The sequence below is a fragment of the Salvelinus alpinus genome, chromosome 5 (assembly GCF_045679555.1).
Source record: "Salvelinus alpinus chromosome 5, SLU_Salpinus.1, whole genome shotgun sequence".
Lineage (NCBI taxonomy): Eukaryota > Metazoa > Chordata > Actinopteri > Salmoniformes > Salmonidae > Salvelinus > Salvelinus alpinus.
Window position 1 is genome coordinate 75,407,777 of NC_092090.1, and position 15,066 is coordinate 75,422,842.

General features: G+C 42.0%; 1 protein-coding gene across 2 annotated transcripts in view; it reads right to left on the reverse strand.

Moving 5' to 3' along the window:
• Positions 1 to 2,172: 2,172 nt before the first annotated feature.
• LOC139576795 (anthrax toxin receptor 1-like) overlaps positions 2,173 to 15,066 on the reverse strand; it is a 62,794-nt gene continuing 49,900 nt past the window's right edge. For both annotated transcript variants that reach the window (XM_071403283.1, XM_071403282.1), the window contains 4 exons: positions 14,062 to 14,157; positions 13,634 to 13,801; positions 12,866 to 12,946; positions 2,173 to 3,553 (listed from right to left, as the gene is read on the reverse strand). In XM_071403283.1, the coding sequence (XP_071259384.1) occupies positions 3,095 to 3,553; positions 12,866 to 12,946; positions 13,634 to 13,801; positions 14,062 to 14,157 (804 nt within the window). In that variant the 3' untranslated portion in view covers positions 2,173 to 3,094. The remainder of the gene's footprint in view (positions 3,554 to 12,865; positions 12,947 to 13,633; positions 13,802 to 14,061; positions 14,158 to 15,066) is intronic.

Here is a 15,066-nt window from a genome sequence, read left to right on the forward strand (position 1 = left end):
CCTATATCCCTCCCACTATATGCCCAAAACACAATTATGTAATGTATAATTAATACTGGCACGCCTTTCCTCCAGCCTTTCCACATTTCCTGCAGATTAGATGATGTCTAATATTTTCCTAGATAGCTCACTCCATTTGTAGATGTGACATAATTCAACATATGAACATCTGGATGCTGTTAGCCGTGAATCACAATCATTACATTTTTTCTATGATTGAGGCAGGGAGGTACAGTCTTTGCACTGTTAGTAAATGGTGCATAGTTGGTGAACCCAGTGACTCCAACATCCTTAACAACATTAGGAGCAAGGTATTCAAAAGAAAGGGGCTGAAAAACGTATTGCTTCAGTGATGTCTAACCAGCTGGTAAATTGAATGTTTCTCTTTTGTATGCTTTTAGTATTGAACATTTTTAAAAGAGGCACTGAATTAGGTCCACTAATAATGGCATGTGGATGTCTTCCAGAATGAGTTTGGAGCGTGCCTATGATCCAGCTGGGTGGGAGTTGGGGATAAGAGGGTGGCTTTATGAAATGTGAGGTCTACTAATCTCTTTACAAGTCTCTGGTGATGTGTTTAAACTATGGGACATTGCCTGCTTGCACCTTGTCATTAGGAGCACCATGAAGTACATCGAAATAGTACATTTCACAGGTCAAGAATTGTATCAATCTGCTTTAAATCAGTGTTTTTCAATCCAAGACATTGCTCTCGCTGCTTTAAATGTCATTAGGAACACCTTCCTAATAATGAGTTGCACCCCCCCTTTTACCCTCAGAGCAGCAAGGTGTTGAAAGCGTTTCACAGGGATGCTGGCCCATGTTGACTCCAATGCTTCCCACAGTTGTGTCAAGTTGGCTGGATGTCCTTTGGATGGTGGACCATTCTTGATACATGCAGGAAACTGTTGAGTGTGAAAAGCCCAGCAGCATTGCAGTTCTTGACACAAACCGGTGTACCTGGCTCCTACTACCATACTCTGTTCCAAGGCACTTACATATTTTGTCCTGCCCATTCACGACTCTGAATGGCACACATACACATTTAACAAGTGACATCAGTAAGGGAGCATAGCTTTCACTTGGATTCACCTGGTCAGTCTATGTCATGGAAAGAGCATGTTTTGTATACTCAGTATATGTGTGCATAACAACAAATCATAAAAAAGACACAGTTTGAAAAAATTACTTCAAGGATTCAACGTTTACTTCATAAATTCTAAATGACAATTGGTTACATAGCAATGACAGCTAAATCTGTACTTGCTTATACTGCCTTGCTTTCCAGTTTCCCGGCTACAGTACACTTCTTTTGACCTGAGAGCCTGGCAGGTGCATGTAAAGTCAATAAGTCTGTAATGAAAATATGATTCCTTCACAAAGGAACACAGAGAGTGACTCCACTTCAAGTTTTCTAGACCCAACATAAAATGCCTTCCTTTGCTACACATATTCAGATTGCAAAATATTTTGATGCGCCTTTTACTATACAAAATCAGACATCTGTACATCAATATGTACTTTCATGAACTTGACTCAATACAAAGCCAACTTTCCATGATTGTCTCCAATCTTCCTCTTATGGATAGGCAGAAGGCCTGGCCTATATTACACCTCATCTGGAGGTATAGTAAAGTGTCTGATGCTGCAGGGGAGATTCTGATCAATTGTGTGGACAAGATCCCAGTCCCTGGCACAGAACCACACATGCAGATGCCTGCCTACATGTGTGTCTGGGTGTGATAATAAGACATATAGTTTCATCAAGTGTGTTTACATAAAACTCATCCTGTTTTATGGGCAACTCAAAGCATTACATAATCCAACTTGTGCTTGGAATATTTTGACCCATAGACTGCCTATAGACTTAGCATCAATAGTTGAAGTCGTCATGGCCTGGTTCAGAGGATAACCATCATTACCCTATGATATTCTTTGGTCAGTTACACAATATGTAATTAGATTTTTTTTAAATGTGACTTCAATAAACCACATTGAACCACAGGAGCAGCAATGACAAAACATTTTTAACATTTTTGGGGGGAAGGCCAAGGATATATACGTCATAACATTTTGAGATGAAATACAACATTGTAAACCCAACTATATAACATTAACCATTGATAGTGCTGATTCTGAGGAATTTGGCATAATTGTGAGGACTCGTATGCACACATTTATTGTCATTTATTCGTAATGATTATTTTTTTCACCACAACAATCATACTCTGCAAAATAGTTATCCAACACTAAATGGACAAAAAGTAAGACATATTTATACACGCTATATGTATAAAGCATTTTAGGAATGCTATAAACTAACAAAGACCCATCATATGAATCAAACACTGTCACATGGATGAACAAATTACTTAAACCACTGGAATGTAATTGCTCTCCAATAACATTCTGTTTTTAATTAAAGGCACATTTAAGGCGTAAAATCATCCTTTATGCTGTCATTAAGAAACATTGTCCTCGACAGTAATTGTGCAATGCAGCAGGGCATTTGGCACTGGGACATTTCTGTGATTCTAAGAATCCTTCCGCTGCTCATAATAACTTGTTTGTCAGTGAAAAACAAATATTGCATGTGGAAAATTCAGACTGATACATTATCGGAATGTCATTTGGAGACATCTCTCAATTTCTTTCTGAACTTAATACCTCAGCCATCTCTCAAGAGCCTCAGTTAATTTTTTAAAAACAGGCAACCATCCAACACTTGGCTTTACTTTGTTACGACGATATCCATCCATTCTTCTGTTGGTTGTAGAATGGACAGATGGGCTTAGCCCTTATTGCCATGGCAAGGTAACAGTGTTTTGTGCAGACCTGGCCAGCTATGGACAACATAGATCTGTCTATAACGAAAGCTGTCCATCAGGAGATATCCGTGGAACCTCAAATACAACTTCTCTTTGTACTCTTGACCTACATGTGTACATGGGCCACTGTAAACAAATAGCTGACAAGTGTGTGAGCCACACAGATATCCTGGGTGGCAGTAGAATGAGGGGACAGTTGTGATTCCTGTTGATCTTCCTTGTACTAGTACTAGTCAACCCCTGCCCTCCCAATCACTGCTGAGGATTTACAGAGAGGGGCGTGGTGGTGGGCGGGCAGGGGGTGGGGGCAGAGAGCCTTGTCCTGGAGGAGGGGCCTGAGGGGTTGGGGGCAGGGAGCTGGTTGGGGATGCAGGGTGTGGCGGGGAAGGGGGGCACATAGGAGGAGGGGGTATATGCAGAGTGGTTGGAGGAAGGGCTGGAGTTGGAGGAGGAGTGTAAGGTGGGGGTGTGATGGTAGGAGGTGGAGTAATGGGAGGAAGAGGAGTGGTAGAAAAAGGAGGGGGTTTTGAGGGCAGTGGAGGCAGTGTGGAGGTGGAGGATGGAGAGGGGGAGGCTGGGGGGCTGCCGGTGGGAAGGGGGAGTTTGCCTTGGGGAGGTGGTGGGTTGCAGCCTCTTGGAGGGGTGTAGATGGGGACTGAGTGATGGTTGTAGTGGGGGTAGCGAGGAGGATTGGACTTGACCCGGGTGAAGTTCATGCATCGGCCCTGAAATGAAAGAGAGCGACAAGGTTAGAATAACGCAATGTATTATTTCTGAATCCACTGGTCAGTTGTAGAGGTGGTGTGGTTCAAAGTAAAAAGCAATAAAGGTATACATTCTCCAGTCTCTACACACATCGAAGAGACACAGATCCCAAATGCTTAACGGGTGACTTATCCGGTGAGTATGCAAGCCACGTAAGAACTGGGACATTTTCAGCTTCCAGGAAATGTGTACGGATCCTTGCAACATTATCAACAACATTATCATGCTGAAACATTATCATGCTGAAACATTATCATGCTAAAACATGAGGGGATGGCAGCGGATGAATGGCACAACAATGGGCCTCAGGATCTCATCAAGGTAACTCATCAAGGTAACTCTGTGCATTCAAATTGCCATCGATAAAATGCAATTGTGTTCATTGTCCGTAGCTTATGCCTGCCCGTACTATAACCCCTCTGCCACCATGAAGCACTCTGTTCACAATGTTGGTATCAGACCACTCTCCCACACGACGCCATACATGCTGTCTGCCATCTGCCCGGTACAGTTGAAACCGGGATTCAACTGTGAAGAGCACACTTTTCCAGCATGACAGTGGCCATCGAAGGTGAGCATTTGCGACTGAAGTCAGTTACGACGCCGAACTGCAGTCAGCTCAAGACCCTGGTGAGGATGACGAGCACGCGGATGAGCTTCTCTGAGACGGTTTCTGACAGTTTGTGTAGAAATTCTTCGGATGTGCAAACCCACCGTTTCATCCACTATGTGGGTGGCTGATCTCAGGCCATGCCCCTCGAGAGACTGAAAAGATTTTGCATGGGTCCTCACATCCTCAAAATGTTCTACAGCTGCACCATCAAGAGCATCCTGACTGGTTGCATCACTGCCTGGTATGGCAACTGCTCGGCCTCCTGAGGATAGTGCGAAGGCCCAGTACATCACTGGGGTCAAGCTTACGGCCATCCAGGACCTCTATACCAGGCGGTGTCAGAGGAAGGCCCTAAAAATTGTCAAAGACTCCAGCCACCCTAGTCATAAACTGTTCTCTCTGCTACTGCACGGCAAGTGGGACCGGAGCGCCAAGTCTAGGTCCAAAAGACTTCCTAACAGCTTCTACACCCAAGTAATAAGACTCCTGAACAGCTAATCAAATGGCTACCGAGACCATTTGCATTGTCCCCCCCCTTTTTTTATGCTGCTGCTACTCTCTGGTTATTATCTATGCATGGTCATTTTAACAAGTTTACATACACTTAGGTTGGAGTCATTAAAACTAGTTTTTCAACCACTCCACAAATTTCTTGTTAACAAACTATAGTTTTTGCAAGTCAGTTAGGACATCTACTTTGTGCATGACACAAGTCATTTTTCCAACAATTGTTTACAGACAGATTATTTCACTCATAATTCCCTGTATCACAATTCCAGTGGGTCAGAAGTTTACATACACTAAGTTGACTGTGCCTTTAAACAGCTTGGAAAATTCCAGAAAATGATGTCATGGCTTTAGAAGCTTCTGATAGGCTAATTGACATAATTTGAGTCAATTGGAGGTGTACCTGTCGATGTATTTCAAGGCCTACCTTCAAACTCAGTGCCTCTTTGCTTGACATCATGGAAAAATCTAAAGAAATCAGCCAAGACCTCAGAAAAACAAATGTAGACCACCACAAGTCTGGTTCATCCTTGATAGCAATTTCCAAATGCCTGAAGGTACCACGTTCATCTGTACAAACAATAGTATCCAAGTATAAACACCATGGGACCACGCAACCATAATACCGCTCAGGAAGGAGACGCGTTCTGTCTCCTAGAGATGAACGTACTTGGTGCGAAAAGTGCAAATGAATCCCAGAACAACAGCAAAGGCCTTGTGAAGATGCTGGAGGAAATAGGTACAAAAGTATCTATATCCACAGTAAAACAAGTTCTATATCGACATAACCTGAAAGGCCGCTTAGCAAGGAAGAAGCCACTGCTCCAAAACCACCATAAAAAAGCCAAACTACGGTTTGCAACTGCACATGGGGACAAAGATCGTACTTTTTGGAGAAATGTCCTCTGGTCTGATGGAACAAAAATATAACTGTTTGGTTATAATGACCATCGTTATGTTTGGAGGAAAAAGGGGGAAGCTTGCAAGCCGAAGAACACCATCCCAACCGTGAAGTACGGGGGTGGCAGCATCATGTTGTGTGGGTGCTTTGCTGCAGGAGGGACTGGTGCACTTCACAAAATAGATGGCATCATGAGGCTGGAAAATTATGTGGATATATTGAAGCAAAATCTCAAGACATCAGTCAGGAAGTTAAGTATTGGTCGCAAATGGGTCTTCCAAATGGACAATGACCCCAAGCATACTTCCAAAGTTGTGGCAAAATGGCTTAAGGACAACAAAGTCAAGGTATTGGAGTGGCCATCACAAAGCCCTGACCTCAATCCCATAGAAAATGTATGAGCAAGGAGGCCTACAAACTTGACTCAGTTACACCAGCTCTGTCAGGAGGAATGGGCCAAAATTCACCCAACTTATTGTGGGAAGCTTGTGGAAGGCTGCCCAAAACATTTGACCCAAGTTAAACAATTTAAAGACAATGCTACCAAATACTAATTGAGTGTATGTAAACTTCTTACCCACTGGGAATGTGATGAAAGAAATAAAAGCTGAAATTAATCATTCTCTCTACAATTATTCTGACATTTCACATTCTTAAAATAAAGTGGTGATCCTAACTGACATAAGAGAGGAATTTTTACTAGGAATAAATGTCAGGAATTGTGAAAAACTGAGTTTAAAGGTGTATGTAAACTTCCGACTTCAACTGTATATGTACACTACCATTCCAAATTTTGGGGTCACTTAGAAATGTCCTTGCTTTTGAAAGAAAAGCAAATATTTTGTCCATTAAAAGAACATCAAATTGATCAGAAGTACAGTGTAGACATTGTTAATGTTGTAAATGACTATTTTAGGTGGAAACGGCTGATTTTTAATGGAATATCTACTGTGCATAGGCGTACAGAGGCCCATTATCAACAACCATCACTCTTGTGTTCCAATGGCACGTTGTGTTAGCTAATCCAAGTTTATCATTTTAAAAGGCTAATTGATCATTAGAAAACTCTTTTGCAATTATGTTAGCACAGCTAAAAACTGTTGTTCTGATTAAAGAAGCAATAAAACTGGCCGTCTTTAGACTAGTTGAGTGTCTGGAGCATCAGCATTTGTGGGTTCGATTACAGGCTCAAAATTGCCAGAAATGAATAACTTTCTTCTGAAACTTGGGTCCAGCAAAATTAAGGCAGTTTATACAATTTTGAAAACATTACAACACATTCACAGGTTTCACAACACACTATGTGCCCTCAGGCCCCTACTCCACCACTACCACATATCTACAGTGCTAAATCCAGGTGTATGTTGTCGTGTCTTTGACATCATTAAAACTGAAGACTTATTTATCAAATAACTCTCTGAAATTATTATTATGCGATTAAACTGATTAATCGTGTAACTGTAATTAACTAGAAAGTCGGGGCCCCAAGGAAAATAATCAGATTACAAAGTTATAATTTTCCTAATATAACTTTCAGATATTTTAATATCTGCTCAATTAGTCTTCGAATTAATGAATTATTATTTACCTTACGTTAGTCTCATTCCAAATTGTTGGTTATCAGTCTTCACTATGAGTCATCCATACATAAATTGTCTTAAAATCATTTATTTACTAACTAAGTAATTCACAGAAATGCATCACACAAACAAACAAAATAGATATGTTAACAAAGAAATGATAGGGGGATGTGCCCTAGTGGGCTAAACCGGTATGGCGGCTTGTTAGACAGAGTGATAATTATAACAATTGAAATGCTAATCCTTTGCACATGAACGCTCACTCATTCGGGAACAATTGCAATCAATATATATATTTACGCTCAGTGTGTCGTCGGGATCTCTGTTGAAAAGTTTGTTTCTGTTGGAGAGTCTGTCCGCCCTCTCTCTCTGTCGTGGTTAGAATGAATAGTTCAGAGTGACATTCATTCATGTCGTTATAGGATAGATGTTTCGGCGGTTGTCGGTCTTCGCGTTCAATGATACCGAATTCCTAGCTGCAGACTAGTAATTAATATCAAAGACTTGTTCTTATTCTGTCGGTATCGATAGTTTAAGAGTTTAACCACGTGGAATGGTTCAAAGTTCAGGAGTCTGGTCTCAAACCTTGGCCCTCTCGTTATCGAGGTAAGCTGGTCTGCAACCTTTAGCCATCTCGTAATTGAGGTAAGCTCGGCCTCGTGATAGAAAACCCGGGTGGGGGTTTTATTTGGAAGAGCAGAAAAGGGCCTGTCCCAGGACACAAGACCATAACTGTGCTCATAGGCGGTCCTCTGATTTAGTTAAACTCCAAAGGGAATTGGAGTTTCCTTCATTAAACAGTCCAAAATCACATTACACAATTTCCCAAACAGTATCATCCTCACTCATTCATCTTATACAACAATTAGATGTAAGCCTCATATCTGAGGCTATTGTTTAAACAGCGTTATGGTAAGGTGGCCCTATTGTCTCCCATGAGTTTCACAAAATTGTACCAAACGGACCAGTTCGTAGCTGGATTCTTCACCGATCTTTTATACCTTCTCCATAACATAAATGTTGTTCGGACCTCAAGTTCTGTGAGGTGGAAGAAATTCCTTTGTTCTCTCTATGAAAACTCACTCTCTCTCTATACTGTGGCCATGAGGAGATAATCTCCAACAGGAATTTACAACCTCTCTGACCACAGTAGCCTGGTTGTTGAAGACAGAGAGAGGGAGGTTGGTGCTCACTGTACCCAAAGAGGGCAACGTCATGACAATGTATATAATGTATGTTATCATGTGTGTGTGTGTATGCGTGTATCTGTGCCAATGTTTGTTTTGCTTCACAGTCTCTGCTGTTCCATAAGATGTTTTTTATCTGTTTTTTTAAATCAAATTTTACTGCTTGCGTCAGTAACTTGATGTTGCTTGTTGGACCTGCCTTGTTGATAGTGTTGTTAAGAAAGCAGAGTATTGCTTTATTATAGACAGACTTCTTCCCATCTTAGCTACTACTGTATCAATATGTTTTGACCATGACAGTTTACAATCTAGGGTTACTCCAAGCAGTTTAGTCATCTCAACTAGCTCAATTTCCACATTATTTATTACAAGATTTAGTTGAGGTTTAGGGTTTAGTGCATGTTTTGTTCCAAATACAATGCTTTTAGTTTTAGAAATATTTAGGGCTAACTTATTCCTTGCCACCCACTCTGAAACTAACTGCAGCTCTTTGTTGAGTGTTGCAGTCATTTCAGTTGCTGTGGTAGCTGACATATATAGTGTTGAGTCATCTGCATACATAGACACTCTGGCTTTACTCAAAGTCAGTAGCATGCCGTTAGTAAACATTTTAAAAAGCAAGGGGCCTGAACAGCTACCCTGGGGAATTCCTGATTATAACTGGATTATATCTTAGAGGCTTCCATTAAAGAACACCCTCTCTTTATCTACATTATAGCAGGGTGTGTAAAGCCATAACACGTACGTTTATCCAGCAGCAGACTATAATCGATAATGTCTAAAGCTGCACTAAAGTCACCCGCGACTGCTTCCGGGTGAGCGGATTCCTGTTGGCTAATGATCTTGTACAGTTCGCTGAGTGCCGTCTTGGTGTTTGTTTGTGGCGGTATGTACAAAGCTGTTATAATAACGCACGTGAATTCCCTCAGCATATAGTGGGGTCGGCATTTTAGCATCAGAAACTCCAGGTTGGGCTAACAGGAACTCTCAATGTTTTCAACGTAGGTCCACCAGGAATTGTTTATGAGAAAACATACCCCTATCTCTCTGACTCTAACCAGAAGCCGCCGTTCGATCCATTCGAAATATGGAGAAGCCATCTGGTTGAATAGCAGAGCCGATTGTATTGTCCGTAAGCCACGTCTCAGTAAAAACAAAGTCCCAGCATTCCCTGATGTCCCTCTGCAATTGAAGCCTTGCTGTGAGTTCACAAAGTTTATTTTCCAGCAATTGGACATTAGCCATCAGTATACTAGGAAGAGGAGGCAGTTTAGCTTGGATGTATTTATGCATTTATATTCCAAACAATAGCCAGTGTTTTGGAACACTGGCTTATGTTTTGGAATATTAAACAATTACCCTACGTACATGCTTTGCTTTCTGTGTGAGCTTTCCTCCTGTCAGGATTATTGTCAGTGACAATATTGCGTGTATACCCTTTTTTGTGCTTAAATCGGTTAAGCTGCCTACCTACCTCTCTCCTTACAATCCAACTACAGTGGATAGGTTACCAGTTGTCTGGGTCTATCTTGGTCCCTGTGGAGCAGCCTGAGAGAGGACTGAAGTGTGAGAGCATGAGGAGCCTCATCCTGTAGGAGCACTGAGGCAGGCTGGTGAGACCTTTACTGACTGCTGTTGGGAATCCTGAGGTTGAACCACTAATTCAAATCAACACTCCTATTCCCTTGACTCACGTAGCAGAGCAGACCTTTTTTTACTGCCCCCTGACCATTTATACATTTATGAAAGACTACCTGAAAGGAATACAAATAGGTTTTACTTCTTGAGTTCAGCTCTCTGACTTCAAAGCACAAACTAAGACGTAAAACAATGAATCCCAAATGTGGATGAAATATCTACAGCTGATGCAACCCTTGCTGTGTGCCACCACACCATGATGTTTTCTTTGTGTCTTAAATTGAAAACAGTACAGCTCCTCATTAGAGCCCCAACCAATGACTGTATGTGAATGGACAAAGCCATTGATCATGTGACACCATTCATTCCTATGTGAAGACTCAACAGCACATTGAAGCCAAATGAAGTTGGTTAAAATGGCATCTCAAGGACACATAACATGCACAGTTTGAGCTAATCCAGGAAGTGATGTTACAGGCTAGCTCAGTGCTCCCCCTCTTATTGAATAACTCTAGTTGAAGGCCAACCAGGGTCCTCAGTCTGCCATTAGCAACTAAATTGTCCTTATAACTTGTTCTGTGTGTGATTTTAAAATGATTGGTTCAAGGACATACATCTGGTATATTATTGGTACCATGATTGTCTTCTAAAAATGTTATTTACACGAAGTTTTACATTTTTCCATTGACTGGGGATCCTGTTTTCTGCAGTTCTGCACTTGGCCTTGAACTTCCGTGGCTTCAGTGAGAGGGGGCAGTTGTTCTCTCCTGGCACCAACACAGGGGCAGAGGAGAGGAAGCAGGGACTCTGCTCTCTCCCCACTAGCCCTGTCAGTGCACTGGAACATTGGATAAAGGGAATCGGACTGAGTATGTGATGTCAAGTGGGAGTATTGCTGAAATCCTGGCCAGATTCTTTCCCTCCCACAGCTGCATTGGTTTGGAGGAAACTATAAAAACAATGCCTTAACTTGAGGTCTTAATTGCAACCAGAGCAGGCTTGTTTACTGAGAGTCAACAAGAAAACTAGAGAGCTCTCTGCCTAGCTTCCTGTGTACTAATGAACTAACAGCTTTATGGAGATGAGGTTTCACTCCTACTCTTAATTATGTACGGCTTAGTTGTTATTAATGTCAGCAGTCATTTACAGTGTGATAGGCATTAGAATAGAGTCTGCTAGTTTTTATTTTTGCTTTTTAAGTCTTATTTCCCCTCATGTGCTGGCAAAAGTAAATTCATGACAGCGTTGCAAGTTTTCTGATGTCTCTGTAATTTCCACTGTCTCTATTCACCATCTTACAGTGAGTGGGGTGTGCAGACCAATGGAGCTGCAGTAAACAGTTGTACCTAAGAAGACAGTATAAAAAGCCTCATTGGTAATTTTGTGTTCAGTCAGTGTAACAGGCCTTTCATGTGCTCCCCGCAAGGGCACAATGCTTCCCCTCGCCCTGCTGTGTACTTTACTGTAATATCTTCACATTCGCATCAACAAGTTACACAATTAACCACATAGCTTTATGTACAAGGAAAAATGAATAAATCAGCCACATTGGAAAATGCTAAAATCTTTAGAGAATTATTTGTTTGAGCCCATCCCTCAGATGACATGACTGAAGAACTTTGCTGACAAAATACTTAGCCCCATCCACCCTGAATAGCTACACATTAATTCAGGTTGAACTTCCTGTGAAGGAGGAAGTAGAGTCTACTGAATCAATCTTCCTCTCTGTTCTCATTCTCCTCAGCACAGCCCAGTCGAACCTAACCACAGCTCCAGTGGAGGCTTCTGAGTGGAGGACGGCTCATAATAATGTCTGGAACTGAGCAAATGGAATGGAATCAGACACATGGAAACCATGTGTTTGATGTATTTGATACCATTCCACTAATTCCGCTCCAGCCATTACCACGAGGCCGTCCTACCCAATTAAGGTGCCACCAACAACCTTCGTATGCACAGCTCTCAACACAGGCTGTAACTCTCAACACAGGCTGTAACTCTCAACACAGGCTGTAACTCTCAACACAGGCTGTAACTCTCAACACAGGCTGTAACTCAACACAGGCTGTAACTCTCAAGACAGGCTGTAACTCTCAACACAGGCTGTAACTCTCAACACAGGCTGTAACTCTCAACACAGGCTGTAACTCTCAACACAGCCTGTAACTCTCAACACAACCTGTAACTCTCGGGGGTTTCTAAAGTCATGGGTGCCAGCTCACTACTACTGTAGTTTTCCCAGCAGTCCTCTCTTTCTACAGTATGTGTGCTTTATTACTGGCAGCTGTGCCCATTTATGTTGCTACATTTTCTGTTGCTTCAAAATGTACTCATCATGCAAAGCCTGATTCATGCGTCACCAAATAAAAACACAGACTGGCTTTATGGTGGAGGAGGAGGAGGGAGTGATGGAGTTTCTAATGGAATAATGGACTATACCCCTTAGCAAATTACAAGTGAAAATGTTAACACAATATTTGTTTTGCTTGGATTTCATAGTTCCCTATTGAAATATAACTTATTTCAAAACCTTATTGTTTAATAGTTGAAAGTCACAACCTCTGATAGATTTAAACAGGTCAATGAACATCATGTGGCGCTATAATAGTATAGCTACAGTATGTTTTAGAGACTCCTGTACAGAACACTTGTGTTGCTATACGCCGGTTAGTTACAGGTTGCTTGATCAGGAAAATTGCAAAAATAATTACATTTTCCTCCAGTGGAAACCATGACGTGTTTCATAGAGCCCTGGGTTCCATATGACGCAGGCAGAGTTGGGTTGTAGAAGGGGACCTCACATGAACCTTGCTCTGTCTACATGTATCCAGCTTGTTGGGTCTTACCTTATCTCCTGGGTGTGGTCGCATCACAGACACACGGTCATAGCCTTTCCTCAGCAAAACCCACAGAGCATCCAGCTTGCCCTGCAATCACAGAGCAGTACACAATACCAATAAGATGCTTTTTGTGCATGGTTTTGTGTTGGTGTGACTATAAGTCGCTATGCAACATACATTTACACACTATACTAATACTTTACATGAATTTCCAGGGATTATCTTCGAACTCAACCCATAACTTCCTAATTTTCTCAATGCATGTCTATCTGTTACCAATTAGAGTGTTCACTTTGTAGATTGAAATTCAATTTAATTATAAAACAGCTGACCCAGATTATTATCAAAGCCAGAACCTGAACAAATGATATTTGCTCATTGTGAATTCTGCATAGACCCAGCCATTAATAAGAGGTTGGGGAAGGGGCAGAACAAAAATAATCTGTTTTTCTACACAAAACTACTGGTTCTGCAGCCCTTGTCCCCTGGAGGTCAGTCCAGTGTGTATCTGGTTTCAATTAGCCATCCCCTGCTGACTGTCAGGACATATAGAACAATGCCTTTAACTAGCACCTGGCCCTGTGTGTAGGGGCTCCATACCAGTGGTCACGTAAGGACTGGGACCCCAACACTAAAATATGAAATGCCTACATAATAAACCCCAGCTTCAACCCATCCTATCAGTCAAATACATGGCCATATATAAAGGAACCTATGTTGAGTATGTGATTGAACTTGACAACTGTGTGTGCAATGTATTGTCCAGGTCAATACCTTAATTGGTGAGTACCACTTATGAGGGCCAGGAGGCTTGCGCGTGCCATTGTTGAGGATGCGAGTCGGGGTCTGTATAAACTCCTGCTCGGGCATCTTCACCCTGGCGTTCTTGGCCTTCTCCAGCTTGGCTCCCTCCTCAGTAGAGCCTTTCTCACCCCAACGCACCTGACAAATAACAAGAGGTTTTAAGATCGGTCTAGCTTCATTTCAACCAAATTCAATCAGTCGGATCAACCACTGAGTGTGTGCTTGATTGTTTGCCATTGCTGTTCTTTCAAACAGAGTCTTCCTGTGTCAAATAGCATGGAGAGGACAGCTGTAGATTGTGAGGGAGGGCAGGTACATTACAGTAGTATGAAGTACAGTAGTGGGAATGAAATCTGGTTGTCAGAACTTAAACACAGCAGGGCTCCAGGGAAGCTCACCTCCATCCTTTTGATTCCACCCACACCTCTACCCCCATAATAGGAAGCATCAACCGTGGGCCACTTTTTCTTGGGCATCCCATCTTCTTCCTCATCCTGAAGTGGGGGGAAATAGAGAGAGTGTGTAAAGACAGGTGTTAATATCTCACATGTGGTTCACAGTATCTAAGACAGGGTTAATGTAGGTCTGAGATGATTGATCATTTCACACACACTGGAACTGTTGGTTCTGAGATACAGTTTAAAGACCAAGCCCCCTGTCTCTCCATCTTTCATATACCCTACTCTCAGTCTAATATTTCAGGCCCTGGGTATGATTTCCTTTATTATCTAAGTCAGTCTCCATCTACTCACTCTCCCCCTCGCCTCATTACCTCCAGTCCCGTCCGTGGCGTGCGTCAGATCAGAGGAAATGACAGAGCCCACAGCCCACCTCCTCATGTTTCAGCTCTTTCACAGGCCCAGATTCAGACTAATTGAATCCATCAGGACTATGATCCGGGCCTGCCAGGGAGGAGGTGGCAATAACAATAGGCTGACGCCATCACCCTCACTGACCCTCAGAGAGACACAGACAATGGGCAAAGAGCTTCACAGAAAAAAAGGAGGAGATACCTCCTATATGATCTAATTGAATTGGAGTGGGGGAGATGCTTACTTGACCAATTTTGTGTGGACATTCCATGTGCCGGATTAATGAGGTGATCTTACGACAATCGATATCTTACAAAATCAACATCTAAAAGAAGCACTGGTATAAACATAATGATATCAGTTGAGAAGACAAGTACTTGGATTGTGTCACTACAGTATACACCTGCCTCTCTATTCTTTCCTGATGACAACCATAGTCGCGTACCCCCCCCCCCAAAAAAAATTAAATGGGTCTATAATAAAAGGAAATAATTGCAACATTTATGAAGAGAGTGTGTGCTGTAAAAAAGCTTAATGACATTCAAATGAGTCAAATTTGATAGAATTCTGTTGACAGTTGAAAATGTTTGT